Source organism: Ylistrum balloti, unplaced genomic scaffold, assembly GCF_031769215.1.
Source record: "Ylistrum balloti isolate Yb309-2 unplaced genomic scaffold, AGI_CSIRO_Ybal_v1 Utg370554, whole genome shotgun sequence".
Taxonomy (NCBI): Eukaryota; Metazoa; Mollusca; class Bivalvia; order Pectinida; family Pectinidae; genus Ylistrum; species Ylistrum balloti.
The window spans coordinates 1,109,316-1,135,311 of NW_026782349.1; the positions used below are offsets into that span (position 1 = coordinate 1,109,316).

At 38.5% G+C, this 25,996-nt stretch overlaps 3 protein-coding genes across 5 annotated transcripts in view; 2 read left to right on the forward strand and 1 right to left on the reverse strand.

Moving 5' to 3' along the window:
• The window catches only part of LOC132556172 (structural maintenance of chromosomes protein 3-like), a 29,693-nt gene extending 24,841 nt beyond the window's left edge, over positions 1–4,852 (forward strand). The window contains exons 27-33 of the mRNA XM_060220560.1: positions 244–387; positions 646–714; positions 1,146–1,235; positions 1,484–1,555; positions 2,151–2,328; positions 2,647–2,753; positions 3,065–4,852. Of these exons, the coding sequence (XP_060076543.1) occupies positions 244–387; positions 646–714; positions 1,146–1,235; positions 1,484–1,555; positions 2,151–2,328; positions 2,647–2,753; positions 3,065–3,136 (732 nt within the window). The 3' untranslated portion in view covers positions 3,137–4,852. The remainder of the gene's footprint in view (positions 1–243; positions 388–645; positions 715–1,145; positions 1,236–1,483; positions 1,556–2,150; positions 2,329–2,646; positions 2,754–3,064) is intronic.
• Positions 4,853–6,722: 1,870 nt separating this feature from the next.
• On the forward strand, positions 6,723–10,289 carry LOC132556201 (polysialoglycoprotein-like). The gene is made up of 4 exons (XM_060220593.1): positions 6,723–6,737; positions 7,002–7,754; positions 8,159–9,294; positions 9,728–10,289. Exons 1-4 carry the CDS (start codon positions 6,723–6,725, stop codon positions 10,287–10,289), a joined length of 2,466 nt encoding a protein of 821 aa, XP_060076576.1.
• Positions 10,290–11,557: 1,268 nt separating this feature from the next.
• The window catches only part of LOC132556215 (uncharacterized), a 50,511-nt gene continuing 36,072 nt past the window's right edge, over positions 11,558–25,996 (reverse strand). Inside the window, exons 8-12 of one of the 3 annotated variants that reach the window (XM_060220608.1) lie at positions 24,920–25,049; positions 24,248–24,360; positions 23,886–23,981; positions 21,362–21,399; positions 11,558–11,912 (exon numbers count right to left, since the gene is read on the reverse strand). In XM_060220608.1, coding sequence (XP_060076591.1) covers positions 11,607–11,912; positions 21,362–21,399; positions 23,886–23,981; positions 24,248–24,360; positions 24,920–25,049 — 683 coding nt within the window. In that variant the 3' untranslated portion in view covers positions 11,558–11,606. Of the gene's footprint in view, positions 11,913–20,004; positions 20,213–21,361; positions 21,400–23,885; positions 23,982–24,247; positions 24,361–24,919; positions 25,050–25,996 lie in introns of those variants that run through there. The other 2 variants (XM_060220610.1, XM_060220609.1) reach the window with 2 other exon arrangements.

Here is a 25,996-nt window from a genome sequence, read left to right on the forward strand (position 1 = left end):
TGGTTGTTTGGATCTTAACTTTCAAGCCAGGTCGTGTGATGTCACGATGATAAAATGGCTAAGTAAGATTATGATGAGCTAATGCCCTCAGATTTTTACTGTTGTTTTTAAATTCTCGAAAAACTTGAAATTCATTTCCAAAAACTTCATGATTTTAATTTAAGACATTTTTTGTTTTATAAGACCAAATTTTATTTAACTGAAAAATGAAATTGGTCAAAGGATAGTTTTATTTTGTTCCAGTTATTTAAGAAACTTGAACAGTGTAATCACGAACTGAAGAAATATAGTCACGTCAACAAGAAAGCTTTGGACCAGTTTGTAAACTTCTCAGACCAGAAAGAGAAACTTATAAAGAGGAAAGATGAACTAGACAGAGGCCACGAAGTAAGTTGCTCCAATATATTTATGACAGGATTGCCTGCAGTTTCCTTGTGACAATAATGATTACACCTTAATAGTATGTGGAGTATTTCTATTACTCATGATTTATTGTCCTCTGACAAAAGCTGTCATTTTGTAATTTATAAAATCGATTGTTATCAAAACATCGTTGAGAAATGTAAATAACATTTTTGATTCAATGATAACAAGTATGGTCGAGGATGTTCAAAAGTGATTTTTTGTTTGTTTTTTTTTTTGTAGTCAATCCTGGATCTGATGAATGCATTAGACCACAGAAAGTATGAAGCCATTCAGTTGACATTTAAACAGGTGGGTAAATTACTAAAGAATTTATCACCAAAACAATCATAGAATTAATAAGCCAGAAAGGTTTTGTTTCAGTGTACAGAAAATATAAAGGTACCTTGTAGGATTTCAGACAGCTGCTCTCTGTGACTTTGAAATAGTTAATTCACAGCTTTTTACTTGACATATCTCCTTAATTACAGCTGATGAAAGTAGAATATGAAGTTATTTTCCAAAATAGAGGCAGTTAAGATATCAATGGACAATCGGTATACAGACAACACAAGGAAAGCAGGAAACACAGATTGAAATGAAAAATGAAAGTTATGTTGTGGTTGTATTTTTTGTTGTTTCTGAAACAGTTTTATTAGTTACTTGTTTATACTTCGAACTTTCTGCAAATAAGACTTATGCAAAATGAAACAGGAATGATTTCAATATTGATTAACTTGCAGGTCTCTAAGTATTTCAGCGAGATATTTAAGAAACTTGCTCCTCAAGGACATGCCGTGCTTGTGATGAAGAAAGGCGACAATGAACAAAATGTATGTAAAATTAATTACAATTTTGGTGACAATGAGCAAAGTAAAGTTTCATTAGACTTAAATTTGAATCAGAATTATTTGGTTTCTATAAAATTCAAGTTACTATATGTATACAGAAAGCTTGTCATTGGCGTACCAATAAAACAAGGTTCATATTTTATTATTGAAACAAATGCATGAACATTTTAAGTACACCATTACAAACCAACAAGAATTACAAATTTAAACTGGATATCTGGACTTTTCAGGGTGAAGATGATGATGGGTCACCACAGCAAGATGTTCCTTTAGTAGAACAGTTTACAGGCGTTGGCATCAAGGTAAGATATTGATAGAGATGTAGAAATGATGATAGATTCACTTAATATCAGGGTGTGTTACGAATGAGTTATTAACTTAGCCGAGCAGTAGCAATGAAAATGTAAAGAAATATAGAAAAAGGGTACAGCAATGCATCTACACTAAGAGAAATAGGAACTAGTGTTTGAAATGGTGTCCAGACCCTGAAAGGTTTCAACAAATGTATTTATGTATGCTAGCTGACCCCAGTCTTGCTGTTGGTTTCATGTTATAGTTTGTTGATATGCATGTGACGTTTTTGTTATATGTTGAGACTGGTCACAGGAGAAGCTAGGGGCTGGACAACAGTTAGATATAGGTTGTTCAAAAGCCCAGCTGCTTTCTGGCACCCCATAAACCATAAGTTAACAGGAACCAGACTCGACCATTTCCACAGCTCTATTTCACCATGGTCTCCACTGGAATTATGACAATCCACAGGCACATTCATACAGTTCATGCAGCCATATATAGTATTTGATTATAGGGTTATATATAAAACTAAATTAATTCAATTTTGATTCCATTGATGTTTGAAACATATATCAAGACTGATGTGTTCTGTTTGTGTTGTAGGTATCATTCACAGGAAACAGAGCAGAGATGAAGGACATGTTACAGCTATCAGGAGGACAGAAATCACTGGTAGCTCTGACACTTATATTTGCCATTCAGAAATGTGATCCTGCCCCCTTCTACCTGTTTGATGAGATAGATCAAGCTTTAGACGCACAGCACAGGAAAGCTGTAGCAGGTACATCTTGTTAAATCTGAAGTAATTGTTTTGAATAAAGTAAATTTGTGTTTCACATACAAATGATAAGAGAATCAAGCACTATACATGCAGATGTGTGGATGGCTTTTGTTGTAAGTGTATTCATAAACAATTTGAGAAGATATGAACAAGAATTGGTGAGATTTGTCAGGGTTGTATTCTTATTATTTTCCCTGGATGTGCAGAGGGGGTTGGTAGTGCATTTGTTGCGAATATGTATTCATAGTTAATTTTGTTATGAATAGCACAAGTTGAGTTTTTTCTATAAATAAAACTATATTATTTTCATGTGTACAGATATGATTCATGAATTAGCTGGTGATGCCCAGTTTATTACTACTACGTTCCGGCCAGAATTGCTTCAACATGCTGACAAATTCTATGGTGTCAAATTCAGAAACAAGGTCAGTAACGTTATAAAATATAACAAATTTACAGGGTTTACAATACTTGATGTTCAATACATAACTACATTCATTTTATACTACTTCCAATTTGTTGAGCAGATTTTGAATATTTCCATTTTAGACATTATAAACACTAAAACTCATTGTAAATGGATGATGTGCTTAAGGTCTTCTCTTCTCATCATTGAGTTAAAGAGGAAATATGAGAACAGTAAATGAAGTGGCAAAGAGGCGGGTAGTAGTGACCTAGTGTAGGTCTCCAGGAGGCAGAGATGGTTCTTAATGATATATGTTGGATTAATTTACAGGTAAGCCATATTGAATGTGTGAGCCGTGAGGAGGCGGAGGACTTTGTAGAAGATGATTCAACACATGGGTGAGGATTGTCTATCGATTTAGCTGGATAAGTGGCTCCTTCAGACATCCTGGTCTGGATACACATAACAATGATATCTGTGAGGTACCTGCAAGGAACTTCTCTACAAAAGGCAGCATTTTTAGTTAGTGTTGTCTGTGTTCAGGTGATGTCAGCTGGTCCAAAGAGGTATCCGCCTGATCCTAGTGACACTGGATTGTTATAGTAACATCAACAACTCAAAGTGCCATGTGACTGATTCTTATTATGGCACGAGACATAATTACGCAATATCATAGACAAATCTTGGAACTTACGGCATGACTGATGTCATATATGGAAGTTAGTACAGGTTGAGAATGTTACATTGTTCACTAAGATTAATTTGAATGATGAGCTCTATAAATAAGAGAAATATGAATATGTAACTCCATTAGAAATTAAATGTGTTCTGATGAAAATTCTTTTAAAATTAAAAGCAAAAACATTGTTGAATTGAAAAATGTTTAAAGGTATACCACTATTTGTTAAATTGAATAATTTTAAAATATTATCAATGATAAGTGATGTTTCTTTTCTCCAAAAGTCTTACTGGTAATAAATTATTCAAATATTAACGTAGGTCAAGGAATTTATGTGCTGTTTTTTTCTAGTTAATAAAAGAGTTCAGATCATGTATGATATTGACTTTAATGTTAAGTCATGTTGCCATTGGTTTTATCTGAAAAAATGTAGAGTATGTCAAGGCAGCCTGAGAGGGTTACACATGAGAGAGAGTGTTTCCACAGGAAAAGTGAAAGAATGAAGTATCATGAGAGAAAGAGGACATATAATATTCCCACTTATATCATTCACCATTAATATCACAGCTGTAACATAACACAACGGAATCAGTAACTATACTATTTTGCTGATAAGGTTACCCATTAGGGCAGGGCTAATGATCTCACAACAGTTTAAAATTCTCTTTCATCTGCAACTTTATCTGATACACTCATGCAGGAATGTATATAAAGTTACAGGGGAAGATCTGGAGTTGTCGTTCAAAAGTCATAAGGTTTTTACTTCAGTGTTGGATAAAGTGGGTTGAACCTCCTGTTTGTAGTTAAGGCCAGTAAAAATAATGAGAAAAACGTCATCAGTGTAAGTGGTCTTTAATACTGAAGGAAAAATCTCACAAGGAAATCTGAAAGATTCAAGGAAAGAAATATTCAGTGCTGATTGTAAATGTTTTAATGCAGTTTTATTGTGAAACAGCTTATTCCTGGCTATGAAACTAAATCTGTTGCACAACTTGTGTTAGAAATTCATTCTGTCCTGCATTTGTTGAAAAATGATAAATGTTGAACAGAAGCAAATTTCAGATTGAAGCCATGTTGGTTAACATAATGTTAAACTAGATAGTGGTGCAAATCAGTTGCAAGATAGTAAAGCTTTTATCTAAGAGTTGTGTAGTCCCAGTAATCCCGACCTCTTGACATCTTCCTCTGCTGAGAAACACATCATCTTGACGGGTAGGAAGGAGTGTGGAATTATTTGTAATTACTGATTGTTGTCAAGTGTTTTTGTATAAATGTTGTTAATAAGATGGTCAGATATTTTTTAAATATATTGTGCAAGTCTTTGATGTTTATCATTCATCTTAATCATTCTGTTATGTCTGTATTAGAGGTGATTTGAACTCTTGTATCAGATCTGTTAGATTCATGTCCTAAATTTATCATACTTTTATCTATGTAAATATTGAATAAATATTGAAAAGAAAATTCAGATAATGTTTTGTTATCTGTTTTAAAATACTGAAACACATACCTTACAAATGAAATGTTTGTTACCACTTATGATGCAGAGTGTTAACAATGCAAGTTGAGAACCGCAAGTGGAGCTGTTGTAGACTATTTGTCGGGAGTTATATTCTGTTTTCAGCCGCCACTTTTGGGACGTGGTTGGTTGTATAATGAGATTTTTATTGGACATATTTGAATATCATTTGAGAGAGTTATTGTCCCTTGGACTTGGAATAAACAACTGTTGCCAAACTGTCTTGTGTTAAAAATGATCAAAAATGAAAATGTTATGATGGCGTTCCTGAAGAGGGCTATTTCTTCATTACTTTTGTACTTAATATGATATATCGTTGTGTACTAATATATAATAGGATTCTTATGTAAACACAGAGGTTTCTCGAAACAAAGTATCTGATGATCTGCTTTGTACATAATATGGTTTTTACAGTATTTATATATCAAGTGACCTCATAGAATTGTTTTTGCGAGTCCGTGTAATGAGCGAATGGATTTTCATCTCATGTAATGATTTGCAATAAAAACCTCTACGTTGATTTTGTTAATTCGTCTACTATTCGGCCTCGCGGAAGAACCGCGGTAAAAAGTATGAGAAAGTCTACTGAAGATATTGATAATATACGTTAGTTAATTTTGTAACAATTCTGCTCCCGGTGTGTGTAATGACTGGTTACCATGTTACGTTTGTATTTACCAATTACCATATGTGTTTTAATGTCTCGATAAGTACTCGATAGATATATTGCCGACCGTCCACACGCCTAACCAGTCCAGCGTGACGACACGGCTCACTGACCGCTATTGTTTTTTTCAATGAAGCGATACTCGTCGAGTAGTACTTGTTGTGGGTATATAACGGAGGTATCCCAGGTATCAACTACCTTCCACCTTCATCACATACGAATCTATTCCATATTTGTGTGACCAATTTTCTTTGTTGAATCTTAGGGTTTGTTGTTTGAAATCTTCTGATATCGTCATTTTTGTCAAAGGTAAACGTAGTACTTCAGTGGTAAATATATTGTCTCGGAAGTGACGCATTGACACTGCAGGATGTCTACAGAGAAGATACTCCACCTGAAGGACCGTCTTGTGGAATTGGAACGATTCTACCACAGCGCATGCGTACAGCTATCAGTTCTCAACGTGGCCATGGACGAACTGTCAAATAAGTATGAACGGGCAGACCGAGGTGGCGACCGTACCTTCCGGTACATACTGCGGATGCGTATGGCAATCACAGAAGGTGTCCGGAACATGTTCTATGAGTATGCCACTCAAAAAGCGTTCCAAATCAGCAAGGTCCGACAGACCATCCTAGTGGAACACGCCTTCTCCGAGGAAAGCGGCGACGAAATGGAGGACAACTATCTTGGTTACGGCTTTACCAGATACTCGTACGATGACGATGACGACGACGAAGATGAAGAAGACAGCGAACTTGACGAGACAACAGAGGGACAAATAGCCATCTAAGATATGGCTCGAGACAAAGAGATGTACATCTCATTTACAAACGGCACTTTTCAGTGCCAACAAATACCCCAGAAGGGTTCAATGACACTCGATTATTTACGCATTTCAATGTTATGTACTGATTAGTTTGAACAGTCGAGGTATCGTCAAAATCCCAAATTTCATATTTTCATTCCCTCCGCTGGGGGTGACGATACCAGAATATGACAAAGAAAAGACGCAAAAATAATGCATGAAACGTGAAGCCGAGGCATTTATTAACTGATGTTTATGACCGTTTCACGTGAATGCCAAAACGCGGAAAACACGATGGTATAATGAGAATATGACATGGTTTCAAGCGAGGTTAGGATCCCTCTTACGCTCCCGTTTTCTCGTTAACACCATCCTCGATATTTCATGGGTTACAATCACTTTCGCTCTCTGCATCTCTGCACAGACTAATATGCTCCTTCTGAAGATAACAAAGAGCGACGACCAACTTCAATGCCACTAAAATGTGACTTCAAGATTCGTTTGATATACACCAAACGATCGACCAATTTTTTTTTCACCTTCTTCACAAAGTGACACTAATGGAACCTTCAATTTCGCCATGAAATTTTCCAGGGGTGCAGAGAGGACGACAGTGTAGATAGCTTATCTCTCACCGAGGACGACAGTGTAGAAAGCTTATCTCTCACCGAGGACGACAGTGTAGAAAGCTTATCTCTCACCGAGGACGACAGTGTAGAAAGCTTATCTCTCACCGAGGACGACAGTGTAGATAGCTTATCTCTCACCGAGGACGACAGTGTAGATAGCTTATCTTTCACCGAGGACGACAGTGTAGAAAGCTTATCTCTAGGATCTCCCACCGAGGACGACAGTGTAGATAGCTTATCTCTAGGATCTCTGACAGAGGACGACAGTGTAGAAAGCTTATCTCTCACCGAGGACGACAGTGTAGAAAGCTTATCTCTCACCGAGGACGACAGTGTAGAAAGCTTATCTCTCACCGAGGACGACAGTGTAGATAGCTTATCTCTCACCGAGGACGACAGTGTAGAAAGCTTATCTCTAGGATCTCCCACCGAGGACGACAGTGTAGATAGCTTATCTCTAGGATCTCTGACAGAGGACGACAGTGTAGATAGCTTATCTCTCACCGAGGACAACAGTGTAGATAGCTTATCTCTAGGATCTCCCACCGAGGACGACAGTGTAGACAGCTTATCTCTAGGATCTCTGACAGAGGACGACAGTGTAGATAGCTTATCTCTCACCGAGGACAACAGTGTAGATAGCTTATCTCTAGGATCTGTCACCGAGTACAACAGTGTAGATAGCTTATCTCTAGGATCTGTCACCGAGGACGACAATGTAGATAGCTTATCTCCACCGAGGACAACAGTGTAGATAGCTTATCTCTAGGAACTCTGACAGAGGACGACAGTGTAAATAGCTTATCTCTAGGATCTCTGTCGGAGGACGAAAGTGTAGATAGCTTATCTCCACCGAGGACGACAGTGTAGACAGCTTATCTCTAGGATCTCTGACAGAGGACGACAGTGTAGATAGCTTATCTCTCACCGAGGACAACAGTGTAGATAGCTTATCTCTAGGATCTGTCACCGAGTACAACAGTGTAGATAGCTTATCTCTAGGATCTGTCACCGAGGACGACAATGTAGATAGCTTATCTCCACCGAGGACAACAGTGTAAATAGCTTATCTCTAGGATCTCTGACGGAGGACGACAGTGTAGATAGCTTATCTCCACCGAGGACGACAGTGTAGATAGCTTATCTCTAGGAACTCTGACAGAGGACGACAGTGTAAATAGCTTATCTCTAGGATCTCTGACGGAGGACGACAGTGTAGATAGCTTATCTCTCACCGAGGACAACAGTGTAGATAGCTTATCTTTCACCGAGGACGACAGTGTAGATATCTTATCTCTAGGATCTCTGACAGAGGACGACAGTGTAGATAGCTTATCTCTAGGATCTCCGACAGAGGACGACAGTGTAGATAGCTTATCTCTAGGATCTCTGAAAGATGACGACAGTGTAGATAGCTTATCTCGTGGATCTCTGACAGAGGACGACAGTGTAGATAGCTTATCTCTAGGATCTCTGAAAGAGGACGACAGTGTAGATAGCTTATCTCTAGGATCTCTGAAAGAGGACGACAGTGTAGATAGCTTATCTCGTGGATCTCTGACAGAGGACGACAGTGTAGATAGCTTATCTCTAGGATCTCTGACAGAGGACAACAGTGTAGATAGCTTATCTCTAGGATCTCTGACAGAGGACGATAGTGTAGATAGCTTATCTCTAGGATCTCTGAAAGAGGACGACAGTGTAGATAGCTTATCTCGTGGATCTCTGACAGAGGACGACAGTGTAGATAGCTTATCTCTAGGATCTCTGACAGAGGACGACAGTGTAGATGTAGATAGCTTATCTCTAGGATCTCCCACCGAGGACGACAGTGTAGATAGCTTATCTCTGACAGAGGACGACAGTGTAGATAGCTTATCTCTGACAGAGGACGACAGTGTAGATAGCGTATCTCTAGGATCTGTCACCGAAGGTGACAGTGTAGAAAGCTTATCTCTAGGATCTGTCAACGAGGACGACAGTGTAGATAGCATATCTCTAGGATCTCCCACCGAGGACGACAATGTAGATAGCTTATCTGTAGGATCTCTCACCGAGGACAACAGTGTAGATAGCTTATCTCTAGGAACTCTGACAGAGGACGACAGTGTAGATAGCTTATCTTTCACCGAGGACGACAGTGTAAATAGCTTATCTCTAGGATCTCTGAAAGAGGACGACAGTGTAAATAGCTTATCTCTAGGATCTCTGACGGAGGACGAAAGTGTAGATAGCTTATCTCCACCGAGGACAACAGTGTAGACAGCTTATCTCTAGGATCTCTCACCGAGGACGACAGTGTAGATATCTTATCTCTGACAGAGGACGACAGTGTAGATAGCGTATCTCTAGGATCTGTCACCGAGGGTGACAGTGTAGAAAGCTTATCTCTAGGATCTCTGAAAGAGGACGACAGTGTAGATAGCTTATCTCTAGGATCTCTCACCGAGGACGACAGTGTAGATAGCTTATCTCGTGGATCTCTGACAGAGGACGACAGTGTAGAAAGCTTATCTCTAGGATCTCTCACCGAGGACGACAGTGTAGATAGCTTATCTCTGACAGAGGACGACAGTGTAGATAGCGTATCTCTAGGATCTGTCACCGAGGGTGACAGTGTAGAAAGCTTATCTCTAGGATCTGTCAACAGTGTAGAGGACGACATGTAGATAGCTTATATCTCTGACCGAGGACAACAGGATCTCCCACCGAGGACGACAGTGTAGATAGCTTATCTCTAGGATTTCCCACCGAGGACGACAGTGTAGATAGCTTATCTTTCACCGAGGACGACAGTGTAGATAGCTTATCTCTAGGATCTCCCACCGAGGACGACAGTGTAGATATCTTATCTGTAGGATCTCTGATCGAGGACAACAGTGTAGATAGCTTATCTCTCACCGAGGACAACAGTGTAGATAGCTTATCTCTAGGATCTCCGACAGAGGACGACAGTGTAGATAGCTTATCTCTAGGATCTCCCACCGAGGACGACAGTGTAGATATCTTATCTCTAGGATCTCTGACAGAGGACAACAGTGTAGATAGCTTATCTCTAGGATCTCTCACCGAGGACGACAGTGTAAATATCTTATCTCTAGGATCTCCGACAGAGGACGACAGTGTAGATAGCTTATCTCTAGGATCTCTGACAGAGGACAACAGTGTAGATAGCTTATCTGTAGGATCTCTGACAGAGGACAACAGTGTAGATATCTTATCTCTCACCGAGGACGACAGTGTAAATAGCTAATCTCTAGGATCTCTCACCGAGGACGACAGTGTAGATAGCTTATCTCTAGGATCTCCCACCGAGGACGACAGTGTAGATAGCTTATCTCGTGGATCTCTGACAGAGGACGACAGTGTAGATATCTTATCTCTAGGATCTCTGACCGAGGTCAACAGTGTAGATATCTTATCTCTAGGATCTCTGACAGAGGACGACAGTGTAGATAGCTTATCTCTAGGATCTCTGACAGAGGACGATAGTGTAGATAGCTTATATCTAGAATCTCCCACCGAGGACGACAGCGTAGGTAGCTTATCTCTAGGATCTGTCACCGAGGTCGACAGCGTAGGTAGCTTATCTCTAGGATCTGTCACCGAGGTCGAAAGTTTAAATAACTTATCTCCATAATATCTTAACAAGGGATGACATAATGGACAGTATGCCTCCCTTAGTCCTCCGATCTATCAGCAATAGATAGCGACAGTGTCAAAACAGTGCCGCTCTCCGATCTCAACAGAGGAAACAGCATCGACAGCACGTCACTAAGATTTCACCACACATGATGAGAATGTCAGTGGTAGAGCGCGATAGTATGTCACTCCAGAAGTGGCAACCAGAGCACGATAGACTCTTTTACATCAGCCGCTTGTCTCGATCTTTTCCTACAACGAAACACCATGGGCGGCTTCCCACCGACTTTCAGTCGCCAACTGACGGATAAATCCATAACACACGGTTTCAAAAGATGTAGACTGATAGAAAATATGGGGAAGTTTCATGGTTGCCATAGTGATCTCATTGAGAAATATTCTACTTTTTGTGTGATATGAAGCTGGACGTTGTTCAGTTGTTGTATACTACGTTCTCATTTGAGAACGTGACATTACTTATTTGGATTGACCAAGATTTATTTACATCGTGGCTTCGTTGATGAAGCAGAAACGCTTACTCTTGCATTACACCTGGTCTTATTCTCCTTGTATTGTAAATCTGTAATTTTTCAACAGAGAGCGACAGTATCAAAAGCATGCAAAACTCAGGTTTCTAGATCTTAACAGAGGGCGTCAGTGTCAGATCTCTAGATCTTAACAGAGGGCGTCAGTGTCAGATCTCTAGATCTTAACAGTGGGAGACAGTATCAAAAGCATGCCAAAGTAGGTCTCTAGATCTTAACATTGGGCCACAGCGTCAGATATCTAGAACTTAACAGTAGGCGACAGCGTCAGATCTCTAGATCTTTACAGTGGGCGTCAGCGTCGATACCATGGAAATAGTTCACAAACAAAAAATCGAAAATTTCTTTTTAATTGTTTCAAAATAATTGAAGTCTATTTTCGTTTATTGACGATGGTAAACCCTAGCTATCAGCCTCTGACAAATAACAGGGGCGCCATGGATTCGATGACGTGATTTTCGACAACACACTCTATATCTCTGACGCCCGAAACAAACGCGGCCTTTAGAAGTTAACAAATGGAGTTTCCTTTTCTCAGCTTGCCGGCGGAGCTTAAACGCACGAGCATACTTAGCAACAATAGCTGTCACCTGAGATGAAATGCGTTTCTGTTTGAATTTTTCTAAACGTTTTTGTATCCTCTGTCTCTGGGTTTCCCTTCTGACATCATTGCTCTGGTGTGGTTTTACCTGCAAAATTAGATACTATATGTAATAATCTGTGTTGATGTTTGATGCAGGCTACCCTTGACCTATGTATGATCTTACGAATTCAAACAAATCATTTAAAATCAATTATCATTGTTAAGAAGGGCAAAATATTATTATGAATGGTTTTAATAAAAGTAGAAAGTATGTATTTTATGTTGTTAACAACTTAATTAAACTTGGATTATTTTCTCTTTAAGAATGTTGAGCTTAAACTTTTTTCTACAATATACAATACATTTCATTAAACTGTCGAATGTCATTTTTTTCAAATAATGAAATGAAAGAAGACAAGACGACACAAAATAAGAAATATGAAAAGGGATTTGACAGTAAGCTTGTAGCTTATTTAAGTCATCTCCCGAAATGTTGACCTTGTTGATCTTTATATATAGTAACATAGTGATGAACGTGAAGATGTATCTCACCAGCTGATTCCTGTCACTATCATCAATGTTAGTGTAACACTCATTTATATGGCTGTACATCTTTGATACTCAAGGGGTTACGATCACTTTCACTCTTTGCACCTCTGGAACAGGTCATGGCAAAATTGAAGGTTCCGAGCATGAAACCTTGTACACAAAACAAAAAGGCTAGTTTGATTCTTTGATGAACATCAATCGAATTTCGGGATCGCATAATGGTATATTGTAATGGCTCTGAAGTTGGGTGTCGCTCCTTTGTACTATTCTAAAGGATCGTATCAGCCCGTGATTGGTAAGTTTTTTTCCTCCTAGAACCAATTAAATCACTTGGCTTGTGCCTTCGATTTTGCCATGACAATACATAGCAAAGAAATGGTGTTATCGTACAAGGTATTGGTATGTTTAGACTGTGTACTTCATCGTTATCGTTCAAGGTATTGGTATGTTTAGACTGTGTACTTCATCGTTATCGTTCAAGGTATTGGTATGTTTAGACTGTGTACTTCATCGTTATCGTACAAGGTATTCGTATATCCATGTAGTGTATGTCATTGCTTACATTATTGATATAATGTATCTGTATGTCATTGTTTACATTATTGATATAATGTATCTGTATGTCATTGTTTACATTATTGATATAATGTATTTGTATGAGTGATGAGATAACGATCGAATAAAATCGTGCAATCTCACCTGCGATGTTCGATTCTACCTATTCATAATCGATCATCGGTTCCTTCATATTTTCTCGAAGTAAGTATACTACAAGATGCCACTGTTTTGTAAATTCTAGGTAAGAATGCATTCCCTTTCTGTGAATATTGAACACAGCCGACAATGTAATCCATTATATGCATGGCTTGTCTTACAAATCATAGGCGTAAGTCAGTGAACTCGGACAGAAAGAGACTTAGCATGTTGTAGGACGAATCCGTGTAGTCTGCTCATAAGAGTACTGTTGAGTAAAAATGAATAAATGTTGGCGGAAAATCTCCGGAGTTGAGTATTGATCAATGCGAAAGAAAGAAAAAAAAAACAAATAAAAAATACGTTTCTGGTACCAAGGTCAAGAACGATCCTCGGTATAACAGAAAATGCTTCAGCTGACTCGACTTGCTATTTAGCGAATAGGATGACATCACAGACTGATGAATATGGTCTTGCTTGTCAAATTTGGTTTCAGCGATGTATTTTTGAAACAAGAGGCCAGAGGAGAGACCAGGTGAGCAAAAAAAAAAAAAATAAGCACAGAGGAAAATGCTAACTATTCTTATTTGGTAAGCATGGTTTTACACTACCGTCGATAATCCCCGCAGTCTAGTTACGTTCCATCGTCGAACATAGGTTGCCGACGGCCAGTTTATTGCTAATGGACTCTGAGAACTGAACTGAATGCAAGTACTGGCATTTTGGTTAAGAGCGTGATTTTTTGGGTTGTAATAATACCCTTATTCATCAGAAGATATACCATTGACTAAGGCAGGAGAGTAGGAGGGTATGAGAATGAAGGAAAAACTCACCAGATATTAGGCAAGTAATAACTGTAGTTTATGTGTGTCGAATGTCGTACAATTTGTGTCTCTAAAATTTATCATTATTGATATTTTCCTTACCACTGGAAAATAATTATTAACGTGATGAGTCGTCGTGAAGCTAACATTTCTTTGGGTGGTCGGGTAGCGCAGTAGTAACGCACTCGCCTTTCACCTAGCCGACCGGGGTTCGATTCCCGTGACGGACGTGAAAAGGTAAGGGGTCACGTGTGTACTCCAGTTTCCTCAAACAATAAGACCCCTCGCGCGCTTACATTCGGGCCAACAAGAGTGATTAGTATAAGTTGACATAACTTGTTTCGCAATTGTTATAAAATAAATAAAGTATATCTATATGTGTATATATATAACTCTTTATATATAAAAACATCACAATCTTACACATATAACAAAAAAAGTTTTTCTTCGTGTAAATTCATCCTGAAGCAAACGCTTCATATGTAAACCATTCATAATTATCTTTCATACAATACAAAAAGTGATTTTGTTTGTTAAAATCAAAAAGTTTGTTTTATTGGCAACATTAATTCATACTATCAAAATTAATGAAAATATGTATATATATAATCTGTGTAAGTGAAGGGAAAATTCCAGTACATAACGAATTGAAAAACACTAACAATTCAGAAAATACAATCTACAGATATAATATCAATAAACTACACTCAGATACAATTCCTGTAAAATTGGTAAATAGACTTTCGAATGCTTTTCATGTGACAAAATCAAAACATAACTAGAATATATGACGCGACTTGGTGTTACAAGGTCATCACGTGATGATTAGATGCCACGTGATATTCACAGCAAAGCATTCGACATCAAAGTTATAAAGATCACACTGTAATTGGATAGACATGCAAGTCCTTGATAGCAATTATGGGTGTCAATAAAGTAATTATCATGATAAAACCTCTGCCCCAGCCCCATTGCCTTCAGATCCAAACTTAAACAATTATCTTATATGAAAACAATGACTCGTGGTAATGAGAATGTGCTAACACATACAGTATGACAAATTACCCGTCTAACACATTCAAATGTCCACAGAAAGTATAGAAAACCCATCGTATCTACATACAAAGTCTAAATGTGCGAATATGATATTAATATCGGGGCACCTCGAGGTTCGTCTGGACTAGACACTGGACGTAACTGTTATGTATAGAACGTGCTTAGCGTCAGGTGTAGGGGCTGGGTTAGACTCGGTTTATTATAGGTTCAATGGAACGACATGCACATATGTACAGATGTGACATTATGATTCAGGTGTAAAACGTGTTCCAAATGTCTACAGCGATACATTTATACAACTCCATACATATCAATCAGTAATATGTAAATAAATCAACGCAATTTGATTTCTTAGTTTGTGTATACTATAGCATTGTGTGGGTAAGTAGTTCACCTATGATAAGTTTGTTCGGTTACCTAGTGGTCAGTTCACTATCATAAATTTGCCCGGTTACCTAGTGGTCTGTTCACTATCATAAATTTGCACGGCTACCTATTGGTCTGTTCACTATAAGAAATGTGCCCGGTTACCTAGTGGTCAGTTCACTATAAGAAATGTGCCCGGTTACCTAGTGGTCAGTTCACTATCATAAATTTGCACGGCTACCTAGTGGTCTGTTCACTATAAGAAATGTGCCCGGTTACCTAGTGGTCAGTTCACTATCATAAATTTGCACGGCTACCTAGTGGTCTGTTCACTATAAGAAATGTGCCCGGTTACCTAGTGGTCAGTTCACTATAAGAAATGTGCCCGGTTACCTAGTGGTCAGTTCACTATCATAAATTTGCACGGCTACCTAGTGGTCTGTTCACTATAAGAAATGTGCCCGGTTACCTAGTGGTCAGTTCACTATCATAAATTTGCACGGCTACCTAGTGGTCTGTTCACTATAAGAAATGTGCCCGGTTACCTAGTGGTCAGTTCACTATCATAAATTTGCACGGCTACCTAGTGGTCTGTTCACTATAATAAATGTGCCCGGTTACCTAGTGGTCAGTTCACTATCATAAATTTGCACGGCTACCTAGTGGTCTGTTCACTATCATAAATTTGCACGGCTACCTAGTGGTCTGTTCACTATAAGAAATGTGCCCGGTTACCTAGTGGTCAGTTCACTATCATAAATTTGCACGGCTACCTAGTGGTCTGTTCACTATAAGAAATGTGCCCGGTTACCTAGTGGTCAGTTCACTATCATAAATTTGCACGGCTACCTAGTGGTCTGTTCACTATAATAAATTTGCCCGGTTACCTAGTGGTCAGTTCATCTATGAAAAGTTTGCCAGTTACTTAGTGGTCAGTTGACTAAAATAGATTTGCCCGGTTACCTAGTGGTCAGTTCACTATAATAAATTTGCCCGGTTACCTAGAGGTCAGTTCACTATCATAAATTTGCACGGCTACCTAGTGGTCAGTTCACTATAATAAATTTGCCCGGTTACCTAGTGGTCAGTTCACCTATGAAAAGTTTGCCAGTTACTTAGTGGTCAGTTGACTAAAATAGATTTGCCCGGCTACCTAGTGGTCAGTTCACTATAATAAATTTGCCCGGCTACCTAGTGGTCTGTTCACTATAATAAATTTGCCCGGTTACCTAGTGGTCAGTTCACCTATGAAAAGTTTGCCAGTTACTTAGTGGTCAGTTGACTAAAATAGATTTGCCCGGCTACCTAGTGGTCAGTTCACTATAATAAATTTGCCCGGCTACCTAGTGGTCTGTTCACTATAATAAATTTGCCCGGCTACCTAGTGGTCTGTTCACTATAATAAATTTGCACGGTTACCTAGTGGTCTGTTCACTATAATAAATTTGCCCGGTTACCTAGTGGTCAGTTCACCTATGAAAAGTTTGCCAGTTACTTAGTGGTCAGTTGACTAAAATAGATTTGCCCGGCTACCTAGTGGTCAGTTCACTATCATAAATTTGCACGGCTACCTAGTGGTCTGTTCACTATAAGAAATGTGCCCGGTTACCTAGTGGTCAGTTCACTATCATAAATTTGCACGGCTACCTAGTGGTCAGTTCACTATAAGAAATGTGCCCGGTTACCTAGTGGTCAGTTCACTATAAGAAATGTGCCCGGTTACCTAGTGGTCAGTTTACCTATATTAAATTCGCCTAACTAGTGATCGCCTGTAATAAGATTGCCCGGCTACCTAGTGGTCAGTTCACTATAATAAATTTGCCCGGTTACCTATTGGTCAGTTCACCTATGAAAAGTTTGCCAGTTACTTAGTGGTCAGTTGACTAAAATAGATTTGCCCGGCTACCTAGTGGTCAGTTCACCTATAATAAATTCGCCTGACTAACTAGTGATCGCCTGTAAAAAGATTGTCCGGCTACCTAGTGGTCAGTTCACCCATAGCGAGTTTGCCCGGTTACCTAGCTAGTGGAAATTTGGTGACCTTATAACACGGAAGTCTATTCAAATTCCGTGCCTATAACAACGTTTTCCGGCAAGTTGGCATAGCAAAGCAATGTAGGGTGATTAGTGGTCAAATGACTTAGAATAGAAAGAGTACGATAAAGTAGTGGTCAGTTACTGTCAGTCTAAAACGACTTTATTTTCCGTATTGATGATTAATTTCAACAATTTTAATATTAAACCTTGCAAAAATAATGTTCTGTTAAGTTTGATCGTAGACAGATAAGTAGTTTAAAATACTAAAGAAAAACGTCGGAAGCCAAACTAGTCTACCAACATCACTCAGTTATAAGCCATGCATAATCCGCCTTCACCTACCAATCACGACTGGCATACCATCACACACGATGTTATCAAAACAACACCTACTCGTCAATCTCAACAGAAAGGACCATTGTAAACTGAAATGTTTGGCTGTCCTATTTATTTACAACAGTTGGTTTAAAGCCCCAATATACGTAACATTCACCAAAAATTTAGTGTAGAATCACACATAATTATTGAGATATTCTCTAAGATGTAGTTAAAATTAAGTTATTCAAACAATAGTTACAATGACTTTGTGCATAAAGTGTTGATATATGAGCAGTTGAAACTCGCTATTTGTAAACACACCTCCATTTTAAACACGCCGCCATCAAAATTACGATTGTTGCCGAACCACGTCGGAAAGTTCATGACCTGATCTCGCGAGAGTTGAGGTTTCTACTTATAGAGGAAGCACATGCAGATATGTCTACGGTAAGTTTTTGTTTACAAACATTGTTTGCGAAGTCTTGTCGTACACTTGAGGTATTCCTGTGATAAACATTCAGTCTTTGGGAAATTATTAGATGGAATAATTAGTTTAGAAACGATACGACGCACAATTATAACGTAAGAATTCAGAACTGGCCTGATGTATGATTGAAAAAAAAGGAAGCGACTGGTGAACGTCTGTACTGTGTCTGCCATGTTTACACACGCGGAATATGCGCATGCGCAATGTCATCGTTACGAGCGGTAATGTATGAATTATTGTGGGTCCCACATTGTTTATTTTCCGATTTTTTCAATTTTTATTTAAATTGAAAACAGTCAGTTTTATTTTCTTTAGTTAAAGGAAAGTTTTGTTACATGTATTACGGGGAAAATAAGATAAAGTTTTTTTTATAGTGATTTTTACGTATATTGGGGCTTTAAATGTGGTAATAACTCAGGCCATATACCACACAACTGAGGTGTCTATCCAGTATACACGGATGCGTAATAAATGCGTTGTCATTGTCAGAGTTTATAACATGCTTCAATTTGTGCAACAGATATCTCCATTAAGCATCATTTTATATACTATCAACACGATAATTTTTATACATCATATTGCCATTCACACAAGTTGTCGCGTACACGATACTGCCATTGTATAATAGTTATCTCCCTTCGACTGAGTTCTCCTAGCTCTCTATATTGCCATATGTGTAAAAGTCAAATACCCTGCACGATAAAGCAGCTATCTGACATGAACTGTAATTTGACCTCACCACATTTTAAGACACATGAACAAACTTCGATCTAATAACTTGGTTGGAGATAGATACGGCTCTAATGTAACAAATCCTTCCGATGTTTCAAAGTATACACGATTAATCAAAGCCACGTTCGTTAGAAATTTCTTTAATTTTTTTATGCGGAATAAAAGTTTTGAGAGGATAAAAACAAGTCTGTACTCCTTAACAATTATAACTGACCACATCTAATTTGGAAGGACAACAGTTTTATAAGTACTGGTGGTTAACTGGTCACTGTACAGCATCATGTAAAACCTAAATCACGTTGTAAAATATGTGTTGCTGTTATTTATCACAGCGTCATACACAGTATATGTACAGCTCTGATGCTAATGTACAATAATGCTGTTTCTCTATACAAAATAATTTAATTTTTATATACACTAAGCTTATGATTCATATTTCATCTAAACCAGTCGCTATATAATCTTTATACTTAGCATAACATCCTGAATTGAGGTCGAGACTGATATAACATCTCGCCTCTGTATGGAGATACCCAAAGTGTCTACAGTATCAGAGACTGATATAACATCTCGCCTCTGTATGGAGATACCCAAAGTGTCTACAGTATCAGAGACTGATATAACATCTCGCCTCTGTATGGAGATACCCAAAGTGTCTACAGTATCAGAGACTGATATAACATATCGACTCTGTATGGAGATACCCAAAGTGTCTACAGTATCAGAGACTGATATAACATCTCGCCTCTGTATGGAGATACCCAAAGTGTCTACAGTATCAGAGACTGATATAACATCTCGCCTCTGTATGGAGATACCCAAAGTGTCTACAGTATCAGAGACTGATATAACATCTCGCCTCTGTATGGAGATACCCAAAGTGTCTACAGTATCAGAGACTGATATAACATCTCGCCTCTGTATGGAGATACCCAAAGTGTCTACAGTATCAGAGACTGATATAACATCTCGCCTCTGTATGGAGATACCCAAAGTGTCTACAGTATCAGAGACTGATATAACATCTCGCCTCTGTATGGAGATACCCAAAGTGTCTACAGTATCAGAGACTGATATAACATATCGCCTCTGTATGGAGATACCCAAAGTGTCTACAGTATCAGAGACTGATCACTAGTACTTTTGTAGGCATTGAAGTTATAAGAACTTCTGTTCTATAGAAAATGGAAGACTTTTTGTAGCATGTATCATATCACAACGAATTCCTGAACGTTTGATCAAATGTCACGTGATTTTGGAGGCGGAAGTGCTCTTAAACCGAAGACATCAGGCGCTGAAGGAATAAGGAAAGAAGAACAGCCACCAACGAAAGAGAAAATCCAGCTGAAAATGAAACAATGACCAGTGTTAATTAAGTGTCGCGTAAAAAGCAGGATATTTAAAGGTGAACACGAAAACCCACAAAGCCATGCATATCGGATAACGACACATGTATTAATTTGTTAAAAACATACACATGTACGGACATTTTTCAATTTCCTGTATTCAAAGGGTTTCGATTTGGACTAAATACACTGGAAACCAGACATCACATTTTTGTAATGCGTAATATCAAAACATGAGCCAATGCTATGAAATATGATATACAAAGCAAACAGACATGCTAGCCAGGCACACCTTTACTACTAAATCAATAACGGAACAATACATTCCGACTTCCGGCACCATCAAAATCATCACTATCTCTCAATTTGCCAAAGCCACCAAATCGTATGGATGCTGCGATTATCACCAGTGGTATTCAGGCGCTCAGTGTGACCATATAACCCCATCCTCGATACTCCAGGGATTACGATCACTTTCGCAGGTTGGAACATGTTGGGGAGCGAAAAGTGATTGTAATACCTGGTGTATCAAGGGTGATAAACTCCACGAAATCGAGAAAAATAAGGACCAAGAGAGTGAGCTTAAAGATAAGGGTAAGTAGCAATTCGAGTCGTCAAGGGCGAAGGTGTCGAGTTATTCGGACAACGGGTTTCTTTGAGGCGACAAAGTCGGTTGTGGCGAGTTGTAAAGGATGAGGTATTTTTTGAGTTGTCGAGGACGGAAGTGGCGATTTATCAGAGTTAGTGGGTTACTTTGAGTCGTCGAGGACAGATGTGGCGATTTATAGATAAAGTCGGGGTGGGACAGAGCTACGATAATCAGGTGGTTATGGGGTTGAGCAAAGCTAAATTAGAAGTGATGTGTTTCAATTAGATTTCAATTGAAGGCGTAAACTTCAGTAAAACAGGCAAACAGAAATTAAATAGAATGAACTGTTGTTATATAACTAATATATTACGTTATTAAAACAACAAAAGTGTATCTTAAATACCCCAGTGATCTCGAAATATTTTGACAATGTTTACGCTTACAATACAAATGATGAGATGTTGGTGATCGGTTAGATATGAGGTCTATTGGTCGAGCACCTGTAACCATTGTTGACCTTTACCATTCTATCTACGGGCAGATTAGTACATAACTTACTCCAGTTGGCACTATATTATTTCTTTGATAGTCTTTCGCTGGAACAGTAACAGTTTGGTGAAAAATTATTGTGATGACCAAATAACCAGATATGATAGCATGCTGAATGAAAAAAGTCAAGACAACAAATGAAAAAGCAGTACTAAAGAACTGGCTGGTACAAAATCTTGTATCCCTGTACAAACGTAGTTGTTTTTACCAAGATTAATCTTGTACCGCGGTATCCTCTCCAAAAAAACGACAAGAAAATACCAACATGTCAACATAATCATAATCGAACTCAAATTCAATAAAACTAGGGCAAAATATGAACAAAAGAAAGATTTGCACGGAGACTCCTGAGAAAGTACAAGGGGAATAAGACCAATGTTCCGGAAGAGTAAGCATCTTCTGTATATTGCTATCATGAAATCTAAGGTTCTGTCACCTGATGTGACGATACCTAAAATGGAACTCTTTTTCAGAAAAAATACATTGATATTTCCGACTAAATATAATATTAAATATTTAAATGTAATTGAACAAGAGGCCCAATGGGCCAGAATCGCGTACCTAATATTCAATGCTCATTTTAAATACACATACATTTCACACTACTGATTTAAACTACTTTCAAACAAACTTCATCTTATGTCTGACAAATATCATGCCTTTTGGTAATTTTGACAGCTAATTAAATATAGTTATTTAAAGGTTTTAACAAAACAGACTCTTGTGACCTTGAATGCGGCTCAATGTCATTTCATTTCCAAACAATTGTCAGCCATTATCTCGTGAATCTATAGGACAAATATCCTGCTTTTAAGCCATTTGGTCAATCATTAGAAATCACTTTAAAGGTTTTACCGAATTTGACTCGTATGACCTTGAATATGAGTCAAAGCTTTGAAAACTTTGTAAACTTTGTTGGGACTCAACCAAGCAACCCACCGGTCAAATACAATGACCTTTGGTCTGTTGGCTATTGGAAATAAGTCGTTTAAATGGTTGACGCCGACGGAAGGACGGACGGACGCCGCGCCAAAAAATTCACGTGTCCCTTCGTGCCAGATGAGCTAACAATATTCGTTTATCTACCATTGAATAAAAAACAATGCTACATTGGACAAGTCATGCCAGCTCCTGGGTCTGCCTTGGACATTTACTGGCAGTCTGAATAATAAATCTTTAACACAGGTTTATTGAAATATTTCCAGGCCATAATTGGTTAGGTTGTTCCGGATTCTACTTCTAAACAGTGTTTATATATCTACAGGGTTTTCTCGTTAAAGCGTGTCACAAAATTGAGTTATAGTGATCAGAAATAAAAACAAGAGATCCCAGAGGGATCTTGGCGCCCACCATTTGAGGATCTGTGTTCAGTTCTTGAAGATTTGTTTATTTTTGTTTGTTTGTTACAGGTGTTGTAAATGTTCATGAACTGGTCTTCATTGAATGTACTCAATGATGGCACAAAATATTTTTATTAAGCACCTATTAGCAAATATCATTTGAAAAAGATCCCAAAGTATTATTAGATAGCAGTCAGTTACAGGTGGATAATGGACAATATGCTTGTTCTGTATTACTGTCGACATCCAAGATGGCTGCCTGTGGGCCACCTTGATTTCAAATCAGTCCAAAAAAGGTACAATGCACAACTAGGGACCAAGGGAAACCAATATCTATGAAATATCAGAAGGATCCATCCAGTACTTGCTCAGATATAGCAGTAACAAGATTTTACTCTCAAAATCCAATATGGCTGCCTGTAAGCCATCTTGATTTCGGATCAGTCCAAAAAGGTATAATGCACAACTTGGAACCAAAGGGAACCTGCATATGAAATTTGAGAAAGATCCATCCAGTACTTTCCAAGAAATAGCAGTAACATACTTTTACATTCAAAATCCAAGATGGCCACCTGTCGGCCATCTTGAATTCGAATCAGTCCAACAAAGGTACAATGCACAACTATGGACCAAGGGGAAACTGCATATGAAATTTGAGAAAGATCCATCCAGTACTTTTCCAGAAATAGCGGTAACAAGAATTGTTTACGGACGGACGGACGGACGACGGAACACGGACGCAGGGCGATTTGAATAACCCACCATCTATTAGATGGTGGGCTAAAAAGTTAGAAAACATCAATAGAAAATAGAGATTTTCTCCTTTGTGTCCTACTCTCCGTACTGGTTAGTTTGTGTTCTAGATAGTTTAGTTTTATTAGTTTGCTAAGGTTCAAAAGTACACGTGAATAATGTAACAAATTGTTAAATTCAAACAAAGGAAAGTCACCGAACAGGTGATGGGGTATGGATACCAGTTTAAAGTTAAAATAATATAAAAATTAGCCAACCGAAAACAGTGACACAGCACTCTGATCCTCGGATACCTCGCGTGACAAGAGGAATAAATACATATAACTCTTTCTTGTTGAAGTAACATCATACCAAATCTAAGATATCGTTTATCTGATTATACATTCCAAAGGTTGTACTGGTAGTTGGCGGGATTTCCCGACCTTAAGGGTAACTATTACCTGCCCGACAGACGGTTGGGGCGTACACGCCTAGTTTTGGGTCGCTACTCATCACCATGGCGTGAAGATCCGTTTGCATTCTCTCGGCGTCGATACCTAAATGACAATAAGCAACCATTGATGATTATTCTGACATTAAAATGTCTAACATTGCTTCAAACGTAACTTCTTTCATCCGGTCTTACGGTTTATAGTGAGTAAGTGCACAGATATTAGGATAATCCGACTATAGAAAATGACCGATTCCGGTCACAAGATCCTTTATAATCATTTGTCTTCGATTGTGTTAATCATCTCCCGATATATCAAGTAATTACCTCCTTTTAACATGTATCCCTTTATTAGAACGTAATTAACTTTACCCGTAAACATGAGGTCGACATCCACACATCCTGGTCCTTCAGACATCTGCTTTGCCGCCATATTGTAGGGTCGGGCATGCAGAGCGGCTGCTATGGTCTTCACAAGTGATGTCCTAAAATATTTTTTTAAAATCTTGATCTTATTGTTACATACAGATCCATGTTTTCCACCAAATAAACATACTTGTACGCAAAACTGTTCCACAAACAAGCAATTACTCGACCTTGGCAATTAACGTTATCCGAGTTATATGTTCATGGCAAACAAAGGTTCGACAGTTGATATACTAGAGATATAAGGTCATGACATGCATTCATTATTTTCTTCCCGAGGTTTTCTCCCCGATATATATGTAACAGAGGTCATTTCACTGCCTCCGCTAGGACCCAAGACCTCTGACTTACTAGTCTGACGCTCAACCGATCTATCTAGCCGAGCGGTATTTTGCGGCTAGTTTCGTATATGTATATTTGATGTACTTATAAAATTTTAACATACTACAGTTATCGATCATTTCTAACATTTCGTATTGACAGAGCAATGTGTCCTTCCTACATACATTTCAGCTATCTGCCCTTGTTTGTATACTAATAACCACTTTAAAATACTGATTTTTATATAAACACTAAAAGTATTCCGAACTTCCCACATTTGTTTTTCATATTACTTACTTATCGACCATGACAGTTTCGGAGACAAAGCTCAACCGCTCACTGTAACTGTTTTCCGGCATAATGTCACCGCACACATACCTAGGAGCGCCACTATTAGCTTGGTGTACTACTATAGACCGGCCGACCACTGTTGATGATAAATAGGCAGGACACGATTAAGATGTAAATACGCCAGTCAATATTTACTAGTTTGTAACATTTCCCCCGAAAAAAAACTTTATTGAATTGAAATCTTCTTTGAAAATTTACACTTCTTTTGTCCGTAAAGTCCATGAAAATACCATCAGACGATATGTTATTCATGAAGTTGTGAATGTCATTGGTTAACAATAGTCATGTGAAGTTTTCTCCTACTGCTTCACATGATTATAATTCGGGACATAACAAACATTCAGATGACGTTGACAATAGCAGCACATAAACTTTCGGTAAATATTTGTGAATATTGGCATTTGTGCACCAATGTAAAGAACCAGTGTAACATAGTAGCGTATAGTGACCACACAAATGCATTCGATAACACTAGACTGGTTGTTCATTGTTTGTTAAAAGTCATAGTACATAACCATCCTAGATGTTTCTCCCGCTCTCTAACTCGGGGCCATCCATTGCCCCGCTCTCCTCTCTGCCCATTGTCCCGGTTTTAACTCCCCCTCGGACTCTCTCACCGTCCTTAATATCCCCTATACTTAGGTTTTACAACTTTCCTACCATCACGCCCATTGTGCATATAATTAAAAGGGCACGTGCGTCTAGGAGTACCTGTTATCAATTCCACACCCTTTTGATCTACCCTGTACATAGCTTATCTTGTTTACTTACCTATATCTTCGAGAGCGCGAGACATACAAATGAGAGCATCTATCTGTCCTGATCAATCATACTGGCGATATTCTGCCACGGTGCTTCAACAATGGGGTACACACCCCGCCCGTTATCAGGCGTTCATCACTACCTATCACTCACGTGATTTTTACCTCGGTCCAGCATTGACTGACTTTTGACCTGATGTACTTTAAACTAAGATGCTGCTCTCTACGATACACACCATTCCAAATTTACCGTTAAACCCAG